Here is a 24,414-nt window from a genome sequence, read left to right as displayed (position 1 = left end):
GGGCCATGACTCAGAGTCCACATATGGAGAGCGAGTCAACAAGGGACTATAGTCACTTCTCCATCTCTCCGCATCTTCACTGCACCCGACCCTGCAGGGATCACAAACCACAGGCGTGAGGTGGAGAAGACTGGACACCACCCACTCAGTCCCTCTCTTCTGAGCTGGGTGCCTCCTACCCAAGGACAACAGGGTCCAGATGGGGTATGGTGGAGAAAGGAGCAAGGAGAGACATTAAGCAATGGATGGAGCTGACGGTCTTGATTGCACCCTGGGCCCTGTCACACCTGGGGCAAGGCTATTTATTTCTGGAAAGAGCTGCGGAAAAGCCTTGTAATATGACAGTTCACCCTGAGAAGGAGGAAGGAGCCCCGGCGCAGATTCAAAGTGAACACTGTGCCAAAGAAGGGTGCTGTCCCTTCATTAACTCAACGGTTTTCAGTTTTCAGGGAGTTGAGACACAATAGCAGATATTTGTCACAGCGATGCTGAATGCCTGCGGAACCTCCTTTGATCAGAGGCCTGTGTTTGCATCCTCAGAGAGTTATTACTCCAAAAGCTCAATGCTGCAGTGAAATAAACGAAGGCATCTACGAGGAGAGGGAAACAGTGCCTAGTGCGGCCAGGAAGTCACGGGGTCTCCATGCATGCAGCATTTGAGCCACACGCTTAAAATGTGCATGGCTCAGGGTGACCCCACACCCCTTTAGTAAGCCGACTGCCCCCAAGTCTGCTCAGAAGTGGACTCCTGACTTCCTGGACATAAGTGTGGCCCTAAAGGTTACCGAGGTGATGAAGGGGGCATTGAAGGACTGTGGACCAAGGCGCTTGGGACACTCACTGCTGCTCACTGTCCGTGAAGTGCAGGTCCACCTTGAGTTGAAAATCCACTTCACTCAGTGCGTCTTCCACCTGTGAGAGAAACAAAGGCATGGGAATTCAGGAGCCTGATCTTCCCAACCAGAAAACATACCTGCTCTACTTCTCAAGGTCTAGAGGGATAATCTCAGTGCCATGGTACCAAGGTGTTTATGATCAAAGCACAAGGCCTGCAGGGCTTCAGGCAGGGGGCACCCGGAGACCAGGAGGAAGGGCTGGACAGGCAGCCAGGCAGCTAGAGGATGTCACATGTCATCATGTCACCTACAACTCATAGGGACCCTGTGATCTGACCTTACACTGTCCTCATGGACAGACTAGCTAAGCCCTTGAGCACTGTGCCACCAGGGCTCCTCGGGCACATAGATTGCACGTGGTCAGCCAGACTGTTACTGTCAGGTGCCACTGGGATGTCTCCCCCTGACTTCATCAGTGCTGCGCGGTACAGAACAAAGCCCGCCCACCCCGCTCCAGCCTCACAGTCTCCGCTGCTCTGAAGCCCGCATGCCGTCACTCCTGGCATCTCTGTGTCTCGCTGAGGGTCTCCTGCATTTTGACGGACTCTCTGCTTTTCCGAGTATGCTGTCCTTCTTCTAGGACTGGCTCCTCTTAATAACAGGCCCCAAGTCTATCAGATGGGCCCTTGTGATGTCATCCACGCCCAAACCATGCCAGATGGACCCTCATTATGCCATCCATGCCCAAAGTGTGCCTGATGGACCCTCCTGATGGCACACTCAAAGTATGCTAGATGGACCCTGAGGTATGCCGGATGTACCCTGAGGTATGCCAGGTGGCCCCTCCTGATGGCACGCTCGAGGTATGCCTCATGGACCCTACTGATGCCACACCCAAGGTATGTCAGATGGACCCTAAGGTATGTCAGATGGACCCTGAGCTATGCCGGGTGGACCCTCCTGATGCCATGATCGAGGTATGCCTGATGAAGTATCATCCTTCTCGCTTCTAACTTGTTGCACTTCACTAAACATATAAACAGGTACCTCATGATAACATTCCAAAGCCCATGAGTTAAAATCTTGCTTTTCTCTTTTCTAAAGAACATTCAAACAGTACTTTTCCCAAGGAAGTGTTAATAGTTGTTCTGGTGACCCTTATATATTCAGTATTCTTCAATAATGTCATAATTCAAAGGCATAAACTCTTCTTTTTGTCTTCTTTCTTTATTGACCAACTTTCAGAAGCATATGTGTCAATTAAAAATATCAAGATTTGGGTCAGGCACACCTGAGTTCTCAAAGTGACATCTTTGCTTTTTGACATTTTAAATATTCTTTTGCAGCAGAGGAATTAAACTACATGGGCTTAAAATTTCGTTTTACCTTCCAGGACTTTATTTAATTTGAGACAATTTCTTTAAGCTCATTTCAGTACCTGGGAAATGTGGGTAGAGTTACAGTACTGTTACAGTACTATTAAAAACATATCTTAGGATTTAACATAGCGTTGGAAAGGACATTCTCAACAAATACTGGTTACTGTTATTGCTATTTCAGCGTATTACTGAACCAAAAAGGTTCATCCAACCATGAAAGCAACATGGGGCTCTTGACATTGGTTGTAAATATAAGCCTTATCTTAATATTCAAATCTTGTCCATAGAATTTCCTAGTTGTATGACTTGGACAACCTGCTTGACTTATCTTAATCCTTGTAATTCTCATCTGTCAAGTGAGAGTAATATCAAAACATTGTTGAGACAATTCAATGGCATACTCCAAAGCATTCAGCATTATCTTTGCCAACCACTCAGTGTGCACTCAATCAACGTAAGATGCTACTCATGTCAAGGTCCTTGTGATTGCTGTTATAATTCAACCTGAGTCCACACTTCTCCCCAAGAAAGCCTTGTCATCTTCAACTCCTCTTTAATACATTCATATCTCTCATGCATTTCATGTCCAAACCTTAGAGTCAGCTTCCGCTGAACTCGCTTCTCTCTAGGACGCCTTCTATTTCTGAAGCTTGATTTGTAACCCAGTTCTGTGGACCCCATGCAGCTTCGATGCAGCCCACTTTCAAACCATCATTCCTATTCCCAGTACTGTTTCCTTGACCGGCACTCACTGACAGTCTTGTGGAGTTATTTAATGCTCTCTATATGGCCAATCTCATGGACCTCATTTTCCATATTTTTGCAGAAGCAACCTTTCCAAGTCCAAGTTCTCTGCTTCTGATTCTTGAGAGAACTGGAGACTTGACAGCAAGGAGGCATGTGACCTTAGGGGAGCTCTGAAGCTCTCCACGCTGTGCTGTCAACCTCCACGCCAGCCTCACTTGCTACCTCTGAATCCTGTCATCCTACCCATAAGTTACTACATTCTTAAAGTCCCCCAAAATATGTCCCCTTGGCTGGCACATGATTCTCAGTGTGTTGGCAGTTACATAACGCTGTCATGTGACTATTATGTAAGGATATAATCTGCCCTTTGATATGATCTAATGTGATCACCTCGATCTGACAGAAGAGGATTAGAGTGGGATGCATCACCCTCACCCAGGTTGCAGCCCTGATCCCATCTAACAGAAGTATCCCTTGGTTGTGGCCTCCCTTGCATTTCATCCTACAGATGGGAAAAGGAGAGAGAAACAAGCAAAGAAAGAAGGACCCACGAGAAGGACCACGGGAGAAACAGGCAGGAGGGGAATGTATCCTGAGCCCGGAAGAGCTTGCTGGGCTCCTCTTACATCCAGAGGAAGGTTGATGCCAAGGGACGTGGAAGTGTCGAGGGAATACCGAGTACGCATATCTTGAATGGAAACAAGAGCTGGCCCCTTGGATTTAAACTTCTCGTCTCCTAGGGGATCTCTGGTGGCCTAGTGGCAAGAAACTGCACTGCAATCCCAGAGGTGCATGGTTTGAATCCACCAGATGCTCTGCCGGGGAAGGACGGACAGTCTCCTCCTGTACCAGTCAGATCTATTTGACGGTATACTCACAAACACAAATAATAAAATAAAAAAAAAATAAACTTCTCGTCTCCTAAACTAAGAGATAGTAGAGGTCATTTTGTTAAACCATCACTTGTATTTCTGCACTAGTAACTAAGACACTCCCCAAAGCTTCCTGATCTATCTTTGCAGGTGCTTGCCTTCCTGTGACGTGAAACCTCTTGACTGCTCCAGTGAAGATGCTACTCCTTAGTCATTAAAGTCTTGAGTCCCTTTCCTCCCCTGGAAAAAGAAAAGACGAGGAAATCTGACTGACTCACTGAGCATTGGGTGGGTCAAGCCAACAAGTCCTGGGTTAAGAACACAGAGGACACGCTTCAGGCATTTCAAGAACCAACATCGACTAACACCCTGGACAACGTGTTTCTTTTCTAAGCCTACAGAAATGCAACAGTGCCCCCAAAGCCTGTGCACCTCCTCATCAATAATTTTACCCTCTTCTTGGCTTAGGACCTAGGAAGCTTCACTCCCTGTTACCGCCAAGAATTCAACTCTGACTCTCAGTGAACCTCCACTGAGTTTGTGAGGCTAGGCGTCTTTCTGCAGAGCAGCAGGGTTAGAACTACCCGTCTTTTGGTTAAGAGCACAATGTGTGACCCAGTACATGACCAGGTGCCAAGAATGTGGGTCATCATTTACCAACGTCCGCAGCTATTCTAGCACATTTCGGTCTGTTCCACACGCTTCACATTTACATCTTCTTGCTTGTGTTTTTCCTTCCACCCCAGCTCATGCTGTTACTCTTCCCTCCTACCCTTTTTCCTAGTCTGACATAGTTTTGCAAGCTTTCTCAAATATCCTATGGGATTAAATAGAGTTTATAGACACAAAACATGGACCTCACCCTCACAAACATTTATTCTTTGAAACTCGCATGGAAACATCCCAGAGTTCACCTTTGACTGTAGTTACTTCTGTCCGTAATCATTTCTGAGCGTCTCTGTACCTCACTGCACATACTTCCTTTCTTGGCTGCATTTCCTATAATTTGTTGAATGGCGTCCATGTTAGCACACATACATGTAGACAGGTCATGGCGATGGGAGTGGCCATGCATGACGACAGGCTTTGGCCACCTGGCCATAAGAAGTGTGTTTTACTGTTGTGAGCAGACAGATATTTATTGGAAAAGAGGTAATTTATCCATTTGTTTTAATAGGCACATCCAATTAACTTTGTCACTGATTTGGATACAATGATTAGTTGTAACATCATTTGCTTTTGTATTGATTACCCCAACACAGTAATAAACTATTAGCTGCAGAGACAGGCCATTTGGTATGCAAGGGAGAGCAGCGTGTGCTGTCCAACTCTGACCCTGCAAAATCTCAGAACCAAGGCCTGATACAAACTTACAGGAGCTACAACTGGGCATGTTCCAACCATAGAGAAGGCTACGAGCTATCAGTCACAGGAGGGAGACTCTGGTGGGGTCAAGATGGCTAAGATAGCCCAGGAACACCCATCTTCACTGCTAATAACCACCGTTTTCCCCAGGAAGCTCTGTGGGGTCAGCATGGCAAAGGTGTGAGTCATAGGTGCAATTCTTTTACTAGAATTTTAGAAGCGTGAACATGTAGGAGTTCCTTAAAATCATTTTGCTTTTAGTGCTTTGTAGACACTGTTTTTATAAGATGATGCCTTGGGCAGCCCTGTGCTGTTGCTCTGTCTGTGCTGTTTCCCCGATAGTGCATGTCTGCTGGTCTTGCTCCCATTCCCACGATCCTTTCCATGGTTGAGCCCATTGCTGTAGTCATTGTGTCAATCTAAATAGAACTTTTAGACGTATTATGAAACCAGAAACCTTCACAAGCTCTCCACCATCATCACAGCTATCTCTCACACTGTGGCCGACACTCGTTTACATTGGTCTCACAGCTATTACTGTGATATCCCCTGTACAGCAGCGGTCTGGAATCGAGCCCAGGATGTGTCTGAGGTTTTTCCTGTACTTAAATTGAGGAATCTGCATATATTGTCTTGAAAGAGTTATCGACAAAGATGTGATGGGGACCTAGAAGAAGCTGTAAAAATAGTAGCTCAGGAGCATAGGGTTAATGCCCACAGACTTTCAAAGTAGAAAGAGAAGAGCGTTATTGAGGAAGCTATTTGAATCATGATGTCAGAAAATGGCACAGTAAGTGATTGGAGCACGGAGAAGAATTAATTTTATTAGCATTTGCCAGTTTCTGTGTTGTAAATACTTTGATCACAGCTGATTTCAAGTTATCACTATGAAGACCCAAGATGGAGACGTGGAGTTGATGTGCGTATCAGGCTCTCAAAATCTGGCACAAGGTCGCTCTTATATGCCACTGTGCTGCCCAGAATGTGAGGCAGGGGCACAGCACTCAGACACTGCTCCCCTGCCTTTGTCTTCCCTCCAAATAGCTGAGCAACCTCTCCTAAATGGAACTCCGTCAAAATTATCAGGAGACTAATGAACAACAGCCTATACTGTAACTTCCTGAGGTGCAAATTAAGTCAGGAAGCATGAAAGAGGAGATGAAGAGGCCACCAGAAGATGGTCAGCACTGCTGAGAGTAGCCATGTGCCTCTATCTTTACAATTTCCAACTGTAAAAAGAGCAGATGCAACATGATGATAGCAACGTCTGACTTCTACCCACTTCAGTTGTGGCACTGTCCCTATCAATAATGTCTATGTTGTTGTTGTTGTTACATACCGTTGAGTCACCTGTGAACTCATAGCAACCCTATGTACAACAGCCCTAAACCCTGCTCTATCCTGTGCCAATCGCATTGCCTCTGACACACCCATCCCCATTACCCGAGTCACTGAATTAATCCACCTCATAGAGGGTCGTCCTCTCCTGCGCTGTCCTTCTACTCTACCCAGTATGATGCCCTCTCCAAAGACCTGTCTCTCCTTGCAACATGTCCAAAGTATGTCAGACGAAGCCCCAGAGTCTTTGCCTCCAAGGAGTAGCCTGGTTTAACCCTCTCTAGGATGAATCTGTTTGTTTTCTTGGCAGTCCATGGTACATTCAATACTCTTCTCCAGCACCACAGCTCAAAGGCATCAGTTCTCCTTCTGTCCTCCCTAGTCATTGTCCAGCTCTCTGATGCATAACAGGTGATTGCAAAGACCATGGCTTGTATCAGGCACACCTTTGTCTCCAAAGAGACATCGTTGCTCTTGAGTACTTTAGAGAGGTCCATAGGTACATAGTCAGACATGCCAGCCCACATGATCCTGCACCCATTTTTACCAAGCACTGGCTCCAATGTTTGTTTCAAGACTCACAGTTGTAGAGTTTATTAGGGAAATAGGATGCAGAGTGGAGGAGGCAAAAACTATGTTACAATGTAAGTCTAGGTTTAATCCAGCAGTATCAAGCCAGATTGTTGTTGCTGTCAAGTGCCATCAAGTCATAGGTGACTCATAGTGACCCTATGAACGAAAGACCTGGACACTTGTATAACTTTCATTCTTTCTCCAGGTTCATAGGGTTTCCGGAGGCAAGCTAATTGGGAAGTGGATGCCACTCCTCAAGCCAGATTAGTAAGGCACAATTTCTCAATTAGTGATAGCTTCTCAGATAGCTTCTCAATCAACCAGTGGAAGTGCAGGTTCAGTTGAGCAGCACAGATGCACCTCTGGCTTCCTCAATCATCCAGCAAACTTTATCTCAGAGCAATTATTAGTCAGCTTTTCCTTAAATCATCCAGCAAGCTAAACCTTTGACTATGGCCTTTATCTCCAAGGTTTGTCTGGTTATACCTTGCCCCAATCTCTTCGCAGCAGTGCCACAGTCTCTTTACAAGCTCTCCACCATCATCATATGTGAGATATTGGTCGCACAGCTATTGATGGTTTGTAAGACCGCGTGTGTGCAGTTAAGGGAGCCAGAGATCACATCCACCCACCCAGGGCTAACACAATGGCTAGAAAAGTGAATTTTCAAGGGCTATGACACACCACCAACATAGGTAATATATTCATAATCACTGTAATTGCAGACAACTAAAACAACTCCTATTAGTTAAGTCGGAACCAACTCACAGGTGACTTTGCAGTGGACATTTTGGAGGCTATAAATCACACAGGGAGCAATAGTGGCACAATTCACTGTTAACTCAAAGGCGGTTCCTCTATAGCAGTTTAAATCTGCAGTGGACCCACGGGAGCAAGATGGACAAAATCCCCTGTGTGATTTACAGCCTCCATAAGAGATGATTAGCAGTGAAGCTCTCTGTGTACTGCACCCAAAGCTTCCTGTGATGATAACACTAGAAAGATACAAATCAAGTAAACCACAGGCTCTAGTGAGGTGGCTGTGTGGGGTTAGGTGTGTGTTGGTTGACATCTTATGGGAGGCAGCCCTCACCTGGGATGGCTGTGTGAGTGAACGGTGAGGCTAGATAAAGGGTGCACATGGGTGCTATTAATTTCAGTTTAACAGGATAAATTACAGAGACCCTAATGAGAAAGATACCCAGTTCCATTTGTCTCTCCATGCATCCTTCCCTCCATGCAGGAATTCATTGGCCGACTGTCAGTGTTGTTCTTCACTGCCCTCAAGCTGGAACTGACTCACAGCTGACCCTCAAATGGGTTTTCAGAAACTGTAAATTGCATGAGAGTAGACTGTTCATCTTTCTTCCAAGGAGCAGCTGGTGGATTTGAACCTCTTGCCTTTGGTTTAGCAAAACAAACCCTTGTCACTCGAATTCCCTTCATGTGGCATCTAAATCACCATTGTTACGCATCTGCAGTATTATTATCTCACGGCAGGTGTTAGGGGTCTAGAGGAAGATGAGATATGTTTTGCTTCTTGGAATGACTTACACTTGAGGTTACAGGAAATGAGTAAGACTATGAATGAAAGAAAGGATAAGAACAAAAAGAAATAAGTAAATAAATGTCGGTCTATATGTGTGTACACAAGCATACATCCATATACGTGCACACAGACATACAGAGGTAATGGATGCTCTAAGGTCAGAGAGTCCCACCTGTTGGATTCCGGAAGGAGTTCTGTAGCTCCTCCTTCACCTTCCACTTCCTAAGCAGTGGGTGTGACAGGCAGATGAGAGGCTGCAGGAGGTACAGGACTTACCCTTTCACCATCTAGGAGCAAATGAGCTCTGAAGATCATGACATCATTTATGGTCACCTCTTCGTTCCTGTACAAGATTTGAAAGATGCGGCTGTGCACGGTGCCCTCATGAACACAGGCGGAGCGCAGGCTGGTGCTCTCTGCAAAACAAAAGCCGGAGGAACCAAGAGCTGCAGCACTGTCCCAGACCTGAGGCTCCTTCAAGCATCTGTGCAGCTTATAGAACGCAATGGTCCCCAGTGTATTCCAAACATTACAAGTCCAGACTGATATCCTATAATAATATCCTATAAAGATATCAGTTCAGGTAAGGGTTGGCATCTCAGAAGCATGGGGTCTTGGCTAAGTATGTGTCGTTCAAGAGTTTGACTGCCAAGTGGTTCAGGAGCTCTTTTCTGACCTATGCCTCGGTCATAATGAAGGGTCAAAGCCAAGCCAAGTTGATAAGCACATACACATAGATCTGGATCTGACAACATGCACACTGTTCTATGCAAGAGAGTGCATGCTGGTGGTTTCATGGACCCCACAGAGCTGCAGCCCTCATGGATGACCACGAGTCACTGCTGAATGGGCACGAGGAGACCCCGGGCAGCCTTTTTGACTGCTAAGTCCTCAGTCCTTGTCTCTAAGCAGCACTCGGACGGCAGCTTATCTAAGAAAGAGTGGGGAAACTTCATCTCACTTACTTTGAGGAGGGATTACTGTTTTTGAAAATTTTTATTTTACATTGGTTTACTTATAAAGTTCATATACATTGTGTTTTGTTGTTGTTTTTGAATTTATTTATTTTTATAACATTATTATTATTATTATTATTATTATTTTTATTATTATTATTAATTTCAATGAACATCTACAGAGATTTTGGAATTCCATTCATTCATTGTTGCACTTTCCTCCCCACCCACTCACTCCCACCCCCAGTTCGCTCCTCTCCTTGAAAAGCAAAAGAATACTATCTTTCATTCATATAGTTTCACAAAATCATTCCCATTCATTATGTTTTATAAAATTAATACCATTACCCTGTCTTTCCAGATCCCTGCTGGATCTTTCCCATTTCCTTTCATTATCCCTCCCTCCACCCACCAAATTGCGTGACCCTATGATTTCCCCCATGCCCAGCCTAACCCCTCTGCTCCCTGCCTCCCCCTGCCCCCCAATCCTCATATATGTTTTACTAGTTATCTTTTCCTTGGTACAATAATGGTCTTATGCAGTATTTGTCCTTATGGGACTGAGTTAGTTCACTCAGCATAATGCTCTCCAGGAGGAAGGACTACTTCTTGGAAAAGTATATTTTGCTTGGAAATGTGGAGGGTCAGAAAAAGAAAAGAAGATTATCAATGAAATGGATTGACACAGTGACTCCATTAATGGGCTCAAGTGTATCAAAGATAATGACAGTGCACAGGATATGACAAAGTTCAAATCTGTTATTCATAGGGTCGCTGTGACTCATACTTAATTTGATTGTACATAACAACAACAATAAATAACCAATCCATGAACACGGAAGACTGAAGAGTATTAAGCAATAGTATTGTCTATATCACGGATTGCCAGTTGTTGTTCTTGTTACATGCCATCGAATTGCCTGTTACTCATAGCTACCCTATCGACAACAGCCCTAAACCCTGCTCTATCCTGTGCCAATCTCAGTGTCTCTGACACACCCACCCCCATTACCCTAGTCACTTAGTCTACCTCATAAAAGGTCTTCCTCTCCTGTGCTGTTCCCTCCACCCTCCAAAACATGATGTCCTTCTCCAAGGACTGGTCTCTCCTTGCAACATGTCCAAAGTATGACAGAAGAAGCTTCAGAATCCTTGCCTCCAAGGAGCAGCTTGGTTTAACCCACTCTCGGGCAAATCTGTTTGTTTTCTTAGCAGTCCATGACACATTCAATACTCTTCTCTAACAGCACAGCTCAAAGGCATCAACTCTCCTTATACCCTCCCTAGTCATTGTCCAGCTCTCTGACGCATAGCAAGTGATTGCAAAGACCATGGCCTGTATCAGGTGCACCTTAGTCTCCAGAGTGACAGCATTGCTCTTCATTAGTTTGGAGAGGTCTCTAACAGCAGACTTTCCCATCGCAATACCCTTTTTATTTCCTGGTGGCTGGTGTTGACTGTGGAGCCAAGTAAACAAAATTCTCTCTTTTGGATAAAGTGCAGCCAGAAAAATTTCTTAGCAGCTAGGAGAGCTAGACTGTATATACTCTGGACATGTTATTAGGAGATACCAATTGCCAAGAACACCGTGCTTGGAAAGCTAGAAGGTCAGTGAAAACGAGAAAGACCTTAAAAGAGACAGATGAGCACAGTGCCTACAACGATGGGCTCAATCGTAGAATGGACTGGGAAGGTGGCACAGGAGTCGAAGGCATTCCGTTCTGTTGTGTGAAGAGTTACTATGAGCTGATTCAAAGGCATCTAACAAAAATAACTTCCCAATGGGTAATACAGACAAACAGTTTGTGGAAAAACAACACACTAATTCTGATTATACAAACGCTAAACATTTTCTGGGAGTGCTTCTCAGTTTTGTGTCCATTTGTTCATTCAAAGTATACTCTTAGAATCTCTAAATGTTACTGAAAATTTAATTTCAAGAAGATAGAATCTACCCCATGATGTTGCAGAACCTCCTGTATCTCCCATGTAGGTCCTTTACTGTAGGAAGCAAAAGAGGAAACTCCTCTAAAGCGCTGAAAGCCAAGCAGTTGGAAAGCATACAAGTACTCTTAAAACTAGTAGTGCTGAGACTTCTATAAAGGAATGCTATTCATGTACAAGACTACCAAGGAAAATAGCACACTTAACAGTTTCTTAAATGCTTCTCAATTGTGTCACATTCGTAATCTGCACAGGAAATCCATAAGGTATTTTTTCCCAGATGAAGAGGCCAAGATTAAGCTATAAAATGACTCAGTATACTTTATATAATAAAAAGTATTGGGAGGGTTTTTTGTGCCTGATAGTGTTTTATTACAATGTGAAAAGATTTTAAAAACAATTTTGTTAGCACTCATATTATCTAAGAAATAGTACATTTAAGCAGTTTACAACCATAATATCACATATTATTCTGTCATTTAAGTTTGTAATAAATGTCAGGAAGGATTCTGTATTATCTTGTAGAGAAGGGCATCCATGGGTCACTGACAGTGACACACAGAGAGAGAGCTTATCTTTTCCAAAGAGGAGGGCAGAAAATCACTAGAAAAAGAAGCAGAAACAAATGAAAGCGTATAGTCTTCTAAGTCTTTTTTAATAAATTAAAATATTTTTACTATTATTAATTTTAATGAAAATTTACAGAGATTTTGGATTTGTATAAATTAATCCTCAAATCCACCTGCTTTATGGCTGAATAAACAGAATCTCAGAAGGCAAATTTATAGAATGAACTCATTTCTTAGCAGAGGATAGATTAATGATAAGAACATACCAGAATATTAAAACACACCTGCTTCCTGCTTGCCACCTGTCTAGGTACTAGACATTTACAACACTAATGAAACACGAGTGGCACATTGATGGCAGATGTCTGACAGTGATGAATATGGAGGTGGGAGGAGAGGGCAGTGCCACTGAGACAGCTCAAGGTATGTGGCACCTTGTCTGGGTCACGATTCTCTGAAGCTTTGCAGCTCAGTAATGATGTAATTTTGTATATATGTAATGATGTAGTCATTCTCCATATTGTGATCTGATGTGATTATCCTCTATTTTTGCATAATGTCAATCTTAACACAACAACATCTGCTTGTTATGGAAGGAAACTATGTCAGTAATTGAAGAGAGTGTGTACTATGATAGTATAATGGATAAAAGGCCAGGAGAAATCACTCAATCTGGCAAAGAGAAATCACTCAAGGGCTTTATATACTGTTCCCCAGAGAGCTTGAAACACAATTTGTACCAGAGACAAAGGATCGCTTTGACCCCCAAGTACACAGTGACATTAAATACTGCTCTGTGTCTCCACAGCAGAAACAACAGAAGTCAAATTCTAGACCATTTCTAAGGCTTCTGTTCTAATTTAGACTTCACCACAAAGGAAACATAACTGGGTTTAGGCTACTAGCCAGGCTGCTCATTGAAAAGTCAACTGCTTGAATCCACTGATAATTCTGTGAAGAAAGATAAGGAGCTTCCTCCCATACATTTTGTAGTCTCACAAACCAGAAGGATGGTCAGTATGATTGTGAGGATGGCGCAGGACCGGGCACTGTTTTGTACATAGATTTGTAATTGACTTGATGCCAGCTAACAATGATATGTATCTCTCTGTGCTACGTCAGCATCAAGGAGCTGTAGCTCTGACTCTTGCATGCAGAAGCCTTTCTGTTCTGTTTTCTGCACCCAGCCCTTGTTGATCTGTATGCCAGACTAACAGCATGGCAGCAGATGGAGGGAACAAACCCTCCGAAGGTCAGAGTCATCCACACTGCCTGGTGCCAGAGGGCACAAGACGCGAGACAGCTCCATCAATTGTCTTCCTGGGCAAGTCCCATCACCTCTTGCTCTACCAGCTTCTTATGTGAAAACTGGGCAAGGCCACGCTGACCCCCCGATTGCTGTCAAGAGAAAGAGGATAAACGGGGCTGATTCCTTAGACAAGGTATGTTGCAGGCATGTGATAAGCAGCACCATGACCTTTTAATTCTGCTCAGAGAGAAAAGCCTGAGTACTTACTGCCGAATACGTTTCCACTGGCTACATTTTTATGGGAAATTAAGCTGCTCTGATTTTGAGCGGATTGGCAAACGAGGCCACAGGGCTCAGAAGTACTTACTGAAGGTCACCAAATCCCTGGGCGCCCCATTAAACCCAGAACAGGCTTTTTCATGCCCCCTGGGGTTTTGGAGGTCATTTTTGCATCACCATTAAGTGGGGCACAGGACAGCTGTCTTTATACCAGGGAGGCTCACCGGTTATGAGAAACCTGTGGGATTGTGGACGTCACTGAGACACCGCTGCCTTCTCTGCGCCTATATTATCCTCTCTTCTTCAACAGTAATAGCCCATTCAGGGACACCTGGTCCACCCTGCTCTTTCCTTCTCATCCTCTGAAGGAAAAGTTCTTTTCCATCCTGGATAGAGTTGGCCCTGAGAATGCAGAGGCCTGGTTCACAGGTCACAGTGGAGTCATCCTCAGTCAATGGAAGCAACACCATCCCGTGAAGCACAGCCTCCTCCACGCACCAGGCACCGGACACCCAGACACGGGAAAAGCACATGCTTCACCTTGCAGAGCCTGTTGTACTTAGGGATGTGACCCTTTCCAGCCACCAGGGGAAAGCTATCTTTCACCTACGAACTCATTGTTTGGTAACCAGATGTCTATGCAAGAGGTCTCAGGAGATGATGCAGATCATTATTTTTCTCTTTGTGAGTTTTAGAGTTGGTGCCATGCATAAGCATACAAAGTACGTTTAAACTTTAAAGGAAAATAAGGAAAAAGAAGGTGAGAGAGTCCCTGGTTGGCACAAGGTTTAAATGTCTGGCTGATAATGGAAATGTTGTCAGTTCAAGTCCACCCACAGGACCCTCAAAAGACATACTTGAAAATCTGCTTCTGAAAAATACTCCAATCAGAAAATTCATAACTACTCTTACATAGTTACAGTCACCCTGCATCAGGACACATTCAAAGGTGACCAGTTGTCAGTACAAAACAGCAATCACAGAAAGCTTATGAGATAAATGTTAAATTAAAAAAAAATAGGAAAAGAAGGAATATGGAAAGGAGAGGAGGAGGAGGGAAGAGGAAGGAGAAAGAATGATGAGAAGAGAAGATGGAGGAGGCCAGCGGAGGAGGAGGAGGAGGAGGAGGAGGAGCGTTGGATGGGAAACAATGAGACGGGGCCTAGAAGACAGAAGGAAAATGCAGAGCAGAGAGGAGTTTGTCAAAGGCTCCCAGCTGTCAAACAAATCCCCTTCAAACAGTTTCATCTGCAATTGCAAAACAGAGAGTACAAATAAAAATACTTTTACATTAATGGCTTTTCTCCAGAAAAGGAGTTCTACTAATACTTAGCCAGTCTTGGCACCTTGAAGACGTCCCTAGCCCAGAGGATGCCTCTCCTTCCCCTTCATGATCTGTCAGTAGAAACCAGCCTGCTGCTCTAGTGCCCATGTGCCCACATCAACCCCACCATCAAGGGCATTAACCTGTGGGTTGAGCCCTGGCCTTGCTCCAAGGACATGATCATCTGTGACCACAGCTGTCTGCAAGGGAAGTCCCTCCCACTGGCAGACTTGGGCTCAACATCAACTCTCTGAGACCACCTGGAACCCCTACACACCAGACCTGAGGCAGCTGCACCAGATCCTGAAAGGTCATCGCTGAACGCCTTACATCCAGGCCACACTGTCGAGAACCCCTTATACACCCACTGCTGTTGAGTCTGTCCAGCTCATCATGACCCCCTCTCCTGGGCTTCTGAGGCTGTCAGTCTTAAAGGAAGCAGACTGCCACACCTTTCTCCTATGGAGCAGCTTGTAGATTCAAACGGTAGACCTTTCATTTAGCAGCCCAACATGTAACACACAAGGACCACTTCCCGACTCCTTCAGTGGTAATGCCCCAGCAGATCACGAGTTCCTCAAGGCAGGGCCTTCACTTTCAGCTGACTTAATACAAAATCTCCTTTGGCTCAGTTGTTACTGATGTTAGGTGCTGTCGAGTATGACTTGTAGTGAGCCTGTGAGCAACAGATCCGAACCCTGGTGTATCCTGTGCCGTCCTCAACATCTCTGACACACATGGTTACAGTCACTGTGCCAATGCACCTGGCCGAGGGTCTTCCTCTGTTTCGTCTACCCTCCATCTTCCCAAGCGTGGTGTCCCTTTCCAAGGAGTAGCCTCCCCCAGCAATATACTCGACTATGCAAGGTGAAGCTTTGTAATCTTTGCCTCCAAGGAGCAACCTGTCTGCACTTTTCCCAAGACACCTGTCTTTAGGCAGTCCACGGGATGCGCAGTGCTCTTCTCCAACACCTCAACTCAAAGGCATCAATTCTTCTTCTGTCATCCTTATCGTTTGGTTAAGACACCACATATTCTAAATGTGCCCTTGAAACCTTCTAGTGGAGCACTGGACGGAGCATTTAATTGGCATTTCTAGGAGGCAAGGATCATGCCCTACATCGTCTCCACCCTACGGAAGAGATCAGAAGGCATGATGATGACGGCATAGTGCTTCTATCAGTTGGACACAGAGCAGACTTCTGGGAAGTGAGGGCACTTGGGTTTGCTTTCGTTTAACACTGGCTAAGTCTGTTCCTAGGAACACCCAGGACAAAAAGCCACCTTGAAAGACAGACGTTATTTTCTTCTTTTCCACTCATTTCTAGGAATGTTGTTGTTGTTTATTGTCATTGGATTAAACCCAACTCATAGCTGACCCTCCAGAAGAGTCCATAATCACGTGAGAGGCTGACCATCTTTATGCTGCAGAGCGGCTGATGGATTTGAAATGCTTGCCTTTGAGATGGCAGTACAAATCCTTACCCACCAGGCCACCAGAGTTCATTACAAATGGATTGAGTGGAAAGTCACCTGGAAGGGACATTCACTGGTTTCCAGGGAAAGCTCAGCATTGTCCTGGCTGGATAGTGCTGTCCACTCGAGGCCCAGGTAAGCACAGCCTGAGTCTGCTCATCTCGTGTCGACCCCAAGAACAGGCAGATCAAGGGGATATTATTGGTTCATTCCCCAACCACCACAGTAAAGCCAACAGTGCAGGAATGGAGTCACAGCTCTGCTTGTTTTCCAGAGCAAACTAAAGCTCAGCTTGCACCACATTGGAAGCCAGGAAGCAGGCAGGAGTATTGCAGAAAAATTTAAATCCATGAGAAGCACAAATGTGACACAGAGCCGCCAAGGGAGCACATGCTGCTTGGAAAATGCCACTAAACTGCTGGACGCAGGGTTGCCACAACCTTCAATGTGCATGGTAACCCAGCATCTGGGAGGCATGGTAAAGTGACTCGTAGAGCGGACAGCAGGACAACGAGGCACGCCTGGGCAGATCAGGACGCTGGCCAGTCCAGTCGCCCGCCATCCTCACGGCGGTGTTGTCACAACAGCATCGACACAGTGGCATCCTCCCAGCAGCGTCCTCACCACGCCGCCCACAAGGCCGTGGTTGTATCTGTTCTCGATCTTGAGTGCCTTCTGACCAAGGGGCCTCACCTTCCTGCGTCAAGTCAGACAGTGTCTTGTTGTGATTGGAAGGGTTTATTTGGCTAATTTTCAGGAGTAGATCACCTGACCTTGCTTCTGCCTCTGTCCTGGTCTAGGAGCTCTGCCCACCACGGGGACCCTGCTGATGATACAGCTTCCAACGTCACCCCAACAAGGTAGATATCATACAGGACACACTGCAAGGTGACAGTGGAGTGGCGGTTCATGTGACCCTCCAGACAGGATGACAGAACTGCCCACAGCGGTTCTGAAGCTGGAAACATGGACCAGAGCTGCTACAGCTTTCTCCCACAGAGCAGCTGGTACGTCTGTCAGTCAACCATCTGGTCGGCAGCCCAGTGCTTAATCCACTGCAGAACCAGATGCCTAATGAAACCCGGTCCCCTGCCATCAGACTCCCTCCAGGACAGAGTCAGAGGTTTCCAAGGCTCAACAGAAGCCGACTGTCACGTGGGTCTCCCAAAGAGGGGTTGGTGAGTTTGAACCGACGACTTTATGGTTAGGAGTCCGATACTTAATTCGCTACACCATCAAGGCTTCTTGAGCAAAGCCAAAGAACTCCAACACCCTTTCACAGACTGAAAATAGCAGGGCCTGCTGCTCTCTGTGCTGAGGCGGCTTAATTACTTAATGAGGAACCACAGTGACCTGCTGATTAATGAGCACTCGGCTGGCCAGCACCTGGTGGCCTTATCATGTTGTCTGGCTGTATCACCACGGCCATGCACTGGGACTGACTGCCCACGGGAAGGCCAGCACCTGGTGGCCTTATCACCAAGGCCACGCACTGACCTGACTACCACAGGAGGGCCAGGGTGCATCTCTGGCTTCCCCTCCAGGCTCTCAGGCCCGCTCGGCCCCTACAAACCGGCCCTGGCTGTACACTGGGTTGACTGCCCACGCGAAGGCCAGTGAGCGTCTCCGGCTTCCCCTCCAGACCCTCAGGCCCTGCTCGGCCTCTACAAGCCTGGCCACTGAGTGCTCTCAGAGGCTCCCAGCTGGGTTTCAGTGACAGCGTCTAGGGATGCTCTCCGCTCTGCCACACTTACAGTTCTAACTGGGAATATGGCGCGCACTCGGCCTGGTCCTCGGTTTCCCAGCTGAGCTGGCGGCACACAGTGTGCTTTCTGGGTTTCCTTTTTTAACTGTGATTTAAGTGAAAGTCCACAAAATCACTTGGCTTTTCATTCAACCACTCACACACAGTATTTTATGACATGGATTATAATACTCAAAATGCAACCCCACTCCTTCTACTCCCTCTCTCTAGTTCTCATTTCCCTTAATCCTATCCCACTCCTTCCTGCCTTGGAGGCTTTAGTCTCGGGGTCAGGCTGCTCAAGACCCTATATGGTGAGCCATTCCAGGGAGTGAGCACATCCCCGGACTATGGGTCACCTTTACGCCCGAGTATTATTTGGCTGAAAGCTGAGCGGTGAGGGTGAGTTTTGTTCCAGGAAGGACCACAGTGGCAGGGAATCCCTCGGTCTCCATGTGACCACTAAGGCTGGCCTTTTTAATGCTGGTTTCCTTTCCTCCCCCGTGTCCCTCACTCTATCCAGCATCTTCCTCGGTTTCCCTTTCCAGACGTCAGTGGTGTTGAGAGCCGGCACCATCTAGTTCTCTTGCCTCAGGGTCACAGAAGGGGAGGTCTGCAGGGTCCACTAGCCCTTGCACTAACTATTTCAGTAGACCTTGGCCTTTTCCCCTTTCCGGAGTGGTTTTTAGCTTTTCCTGTTATTGATAGTTGAACGAATCTCTCTTGCTTTCCACTTCAAGTACCTACTAAACCAGACACATCAAATACTTCTCTCTAATACACAGATGTGTCTTCGTGCCACCACCAATTTTACCTGTTGAGTGCCTCAGTCCTTGTTGCCAGGTGTAGCAGGGAGTTGCTTCACCTTTCGTTCTTTCAGGCAGTCAGTGCCCAGACATGGACCATACTTGCCGCTAATTGAAAGGGTGGCAGTTTGCACACAGGTGGAAAAGGGTGGCACGGAAGACAGTCCTGGCAATCTGTTTCTTAAAAATTCAGCCACTGAACACCACGAAGCACAGATCTACTCGGACACACACAGAGGCTCGCTCTGAGTCAGGGTTGAAATGACAGTGACTGGGGGTAGGTGTGCACTGTCTCCAAGCTGAGAACTCTGGATTTCAAGTCTAGCCCATCACTCTCCCAACCGTGTATGATCCTCTGCTCACCAGACACTGCCCCTCAGACCCAACCCCAAATGGACACATGTGTGGTCAGAACGAGGGCTCCTTTTCCCAAGCACCCCTCTCAGCCATCCTGATGGCCCTGAGAAACACTTCACATCTCCAACCCTCAGTATCCCACTGCCTGCAGAAGTGATTCTTGTGAACTCTGGTGGCCTAGTGCTAAGGAATTGTGCAGCCCTCCCAAAGGCCAGGTGCTGTGTGGGAGGAGGAAGGACAGTCTCCTCCTACATGACTAACTGCCTCAGAAAACCCAGTGGAGGGTCAGCTGAGAACTGGTCCTGACTCGATCGGAGACAACAATCACGTTCTTGGAGAAGCACGTCGATCTTGAAAAGGTGGAGGGGTCAGTCAAGGAGAGGAAGACTCTCGGTGAGATGGATTGGCACAGTGATAGTAACGATATGCTCCAGTGTGGCAGTGATGGTGAGCATGGCACCAGATAGGCAGGGTTCGGGCCTGGAGTTCATAAGGTCACTGTGAGTTGTACCTGACTCGACGGCACTTAACACCACCACCACCGTGGACTAACAAGAAAACTGCACTGCTCGTGGCTCTGGCCCTTCCAATCTTCTTTCAAAGTGTTGTCTCCACATTGAATCATGAGGCTGGAGGCCTCACTGTCCTCACCTCCCACCTGTACCCCCTCTTCAGTCCATTAAACAAGAACATGGGCCAGACGCCATCAGCCCACTGCACCTGGACTACCCCCGAGCGTTTCCAGCAGTCTCCTTAGACCTCAGTGACCGGTTCTTATGAGGACTTATGGGAAGCTGAGCTGGTGCCCGGTGCTCAAAGTGACCTGGTGGCTGGGACTTTGGCAGCGGTGATTAATAAACATTTGTGGAATGGACCTCGGATGAGCAGCTCACTCTCCTGCTGCGTCCTCAGGTGACCTACAGACCTAAGGCCTCCAACCACGTTCATTGGCCAGCAGGAAGCACGGCTGGGACTCGCATGTGAACTTTCCTGAGGTGGCCTAGCAAGATGTCATCTCCTCAGCCTGGCTCTTCCTGGAAATAAGTCACAGGAGACACAGAAGACGGAGTGAGGCCAGCTTTCCTGAGCCATCTGCCCAGGGCACATGCTTCCCCAGGAGCAGCTAATAAAATACATGTGAGAGCCGCAGTCCTCAGCCAGGACATGGGCCATTCTGGAGGGCACGGGGACCTGGACCCTGTTAGAAGCAATATAACATGGTGGGGGGGGGTGACTTTCACAAATGGTCAAGTAGACCAGGTAACAGCTCTCCATTGTCTTTCCGACATGGAGGGAAGGTCCCTCGACAGGGCCAGGCCCTTGGCTGATGTGCCCAGGCCCACTCAGTCTAGAAGACTCTGTCTCACCCACCTCTGTTACCTGAAACCACCCCTCCCCTCGTGCAGCCATGAAGGACTCCCAGTCTGCAGGCCACTGTCACCTGAACGCTCTCCTGCTGTCCTTTCTCTCTTCTCTCCTGGCTCTCCCTGCTGTCCATTAGGACCCATAGCTGGCTTACACCCCTGCCCCCAAAGGGGAGGGATTTCAGAGTTAGTTGATGCAGGAATCAGCCAGTCAGTGTTGAGCAGAAGCTGCAGGCCATCTGCTGTGCCAGGCATTAACCCCTGTTTGTGGTTACTCTGGGTAGTAGCTGGAGCAGCTGTTCCTTGGAGAGGAACACCATGCTTGGCAATGTGAAGGGTCAGTGAGAGAGAGAGAAAAGCCCACAGTCAGGTGAATTGACACAGTGACTGCAGCAATTGGCTCTAGAGTGTCACAGATGATGAAGACGGCACAGGATAGGGCAGGGTTCTGACCTGTTCACAGGGTTGCTGTGAGTCATACCGGACTCTTCAGCATCTAACCTCAACAACTGTACCACGCCAATCTATCGATGACGTCGTCTCATTGTGTGCACACCTCCCGTCCGTGTATCATGTGGGTTCTTCCACAGCACTCGAAACACTGCCATCAGCTCTTGCCCGCTTAATAGACAACCAAACCCAAACCCATCGCGCCTACTAATCAACTTTCAACTTCACACAATGTTTCTGCAACGTGTCATTGCTAACTTCTAGGCTGCTTCAAGACCTAAATATCTCCACTCCCCACAGATGAACCAGGCTCACACCAGCTGGACTGTCTGGTGCCCATCCATATCCATGGACACTGATGTTTCTTCCCGTTATCTGTGTTTATTGTAAACGCTTTCTCCTTTGGGAAGCTTTCCTTAACTTCCTAGCTTAGACAGAATGCTTTCTGCTCCGTTCTACCCAAGTACAGTTTAATTTCACTCATCAGATGTTATCTACTCTATCTATTGTAAACTGCTCCCCACATACGGCACTCATTGAAAGCACCAGTCGAGAGTTCTGGATCCTAGAAGGACATGAGGCCACAAGACAGTTCCCTGCCCTCGAAGAATCACCAAGATCATTCTCTTTCTGAATGAATAGTGAATAAGGGGTTTAGTTTCCTCAACAGCTTTGCCTGCAGCCTCAGGCATGCCATGCCCAGAGTGGGTGGTCACCATATGTTTTGTAGACAGACCAGGCAGGGGGACGCCACAAAGGCTGGAGAGCTTCCCGAGGATACTAGGATGAGGGCAGCTCTGAGAACCATGGGTCAGCCCTCTAGTAATAGGACAGCCTAGTAGTTACTATGTTTTCTAGAAAATGAAGCTAATAATCTTCAGTTAAAGGCTTCATAAATCGAATCAGACAAAAATAAGAAATGTTTATGGTTAACTACAAATCAATGAATTAACATTCAATGGTCTAACATTTTCTTCTTGTATTTTGGGGTGGCTTGTTGGGTTATAGAAGAACCCCTGGTGTTGTAGTGGGTTAAGCGTTGGGATGCTAAGTATAATGTTGCCGCCCATCAGGCACGCAGAGGAAGGGAGCTGAAGCAGTTCGTCCCCATGCAGATGACAGCTCAGACATCCCATGGGGTAGCTCAGCTCTGTCCTACAAGGTCATCACAAACAGGGATGGACTGCGGGACACTGGATGTTTATTTTCTTTGTTTCTCACTTTGTTCTGATTGATTTCTGCCATACCAAATCCAATTTCTGAGAAGGTCTGCTTGGTTTGTAACAGGTACTTTTCAAAGATGACCTAACATAGTAGGACCTTGTTTTAACATCCTTCTATCTATCTCATCACCTTCCCACCAAGTTTCCTCCTTCTCATCTCTTGCGATCCTGCTTCTCCATTTCCTCTTCAGAAGTCATTCTCTACATGTGAGCAGTAGTTTGTCGCTCTTCTGTCTGTACGGTCTGTATCAACCATGGTGGCATACTTGTCACCTAGACCTTATGGTTCCACGTGTCTTTCCACAACCAGACCACAGACTTATAGAAGCTTGGCAGTTACATACTCACATGTATATTCGGGGCTTCTCACAAGGATATTTCCCAGTGGAGGTACACATATTTTTAAAATAAATATTTTGTAATGAATGAATATCTTTATTTCAAAAGCCTGCTGGTATAAACATCTCTTGTCTCTTCCAAAGGATTTCATCATGGAAAGGTAGAATCTCATACAGTTACAACAGCCCAAGATAGAATACCAGGAAAGATTTTGTTTAAGGCCAGTTCAAGCTATTTTAAAATCACGTATCCTCTTTGAGGCTAATGATTTTCCTGGATACAAATCCCTATCAATCCTTCCTTGAAGGCCTTGCTGAAGGCTGCTAAGCCAATGACCAGGCCATCTCTAGTCTCAAGAAAGCACATCCTGCCTCTGTGTCCCTCTATCACTGCACCTTCCTTGAGCCCCAGGGTCCATCTTTTAGTTTACGTGACCCCCATCCACCTCTCCTTCCACCTTCCCCACTGTTCCATAAACTTCTTGAGTGCACAGCAAACTGAAGAGTCACTTGGGTCTCTTTCCTGTGGCCTAAAGTCAGCATTTGGCATAAAATGGAGGCTTAATAAGCATATGGAAAGAGTGAGAGGATGCACCTTATGCTAGAGACCCTGATAACCCCTACGGAGCACTAGCTGCTCCTGAGCTGTAGCTGTCACAGGTGCTGGAGAGTTGTCCTTGAGATGTGGCAAGAACCCCACATGCAACCAAAAAATGGGATAGGCAATCCTGTGAAACTTTCAAGGTCATTGTTATGTCTGAGCCATTGTTGCAGCTGCCATGACAAACCATCTTGATGAGAATCGTTTGTAAAAAAGGTTTTGAGAAGCTTTACCAAGCATAATGTTCTTCTCCAGGACCTGGTCCTGCCTGAGACCATTCTATATGAGAAGACGGCCCACCTGGGGGACATCCTGGCTGTCCTTCCAAGATTCGCTGAGGTTCTCAATAGGAAAGGCAACTTTGTCTACCACTCTCCTGACACTGAGAATTCACACAGTTCAGACCTGTTCAAAGCGTTGCTGTGAATTCTAACAACAGCATGAGGACTGAGACTTTTAAAACAAAACCCACGTTATATGAACTCGTTTCACAGAATGAAAAAGGGAGGCTTAGAGAAATGGAGAACCCAGCCCAAGGTCAGAGCTAGCAATGGGATTCTAGTTCTGGACCACACGTCCAGAGTCCTCTCTGCCGGCCCACACTGGCCTTGACGTTCACCAGGGCACGGACGCATTACTTTCAAGACTATCCCAGTGTCCTTGTGTCTGTGTGAATTTCATAATCAGTATCTGAAGTCACAGCAGTATCTGCCTGGGTACCAGCCAATGTATAGCCACCTCACTCTCCAAAATCAGTGCACGCCTAGGCCTTCAGCCTTAGAATCAGTTATTGGAGTTTCAGATTCAATTAGCAGATGGCCTATTCTCCCAGACTCATTTTTCTTCATATCTCTGCCTTGGCACAGAGGCAACCATGCAAGATTGCTATTCATGCATCTGGCTGCATTCAGCACATATCCAAAAACTGTAGAGAAGGAGGTGGGCAGGAGACCCAGTTTACCTCCTTAGCAAAGTCTTTTTCTAAAGCCCCAAGCAAAACCACCCTACCCCTAGCAACTGCCAGAGCCAAAGGATCTGTAGTCCTCATGAGACCGGCCATGTTCAGAGAGAGAGA

General features: G+C 46.6%; 1 protein-coding gene across 1 annotated transcript in view; it reads right to left on the bottom strand.

Moving 5' to 3' along the window:
- Positions 1 to 24,414, bottom strand: part of FAM135B (family with sequence similarity 135, member B) — a 139,055-nt gene that overhangs the window by 59,829 nt on the left and 54,812 nt on the right. Inside the window, exons 3-4 of the mRNA XM_006879268.1 lie at positions 8,936 to 9,075; positions 842 to 912 (exon numbers count right to left, since the gene is read on the bottom strand). Coding sequence (XP_006879330.1) covers positions 842 to 912; positions 8,936 to 9,075 — 211 coding nt within the window. The remainder of the gene's footprint in view (positions 1 to 841; positions 913 to 8,935; positions 9,076 to 24,414) is intronic.

This window comes from Elephantulus edwardii, unplaced genomic scaffold, assembly GCF_000299155.1.
Source record: "Elephantulus edwardii isolate Elephantulus edwardi_28Jun2011 unplaced genomic scaffold, EleEdw1.0 scaffold00003, whole genome shotgun sequence".
NCBI classification, from domain to species: Eukaryota; Metazoa; Chordata; class Mammalia; order Macroscelidea; family Macroscelididae; genus Elephantulus; species Elephantulus edwardii.
This window is presented reverse-complemented; position numbering and strand designations above follow the sequence as displayed.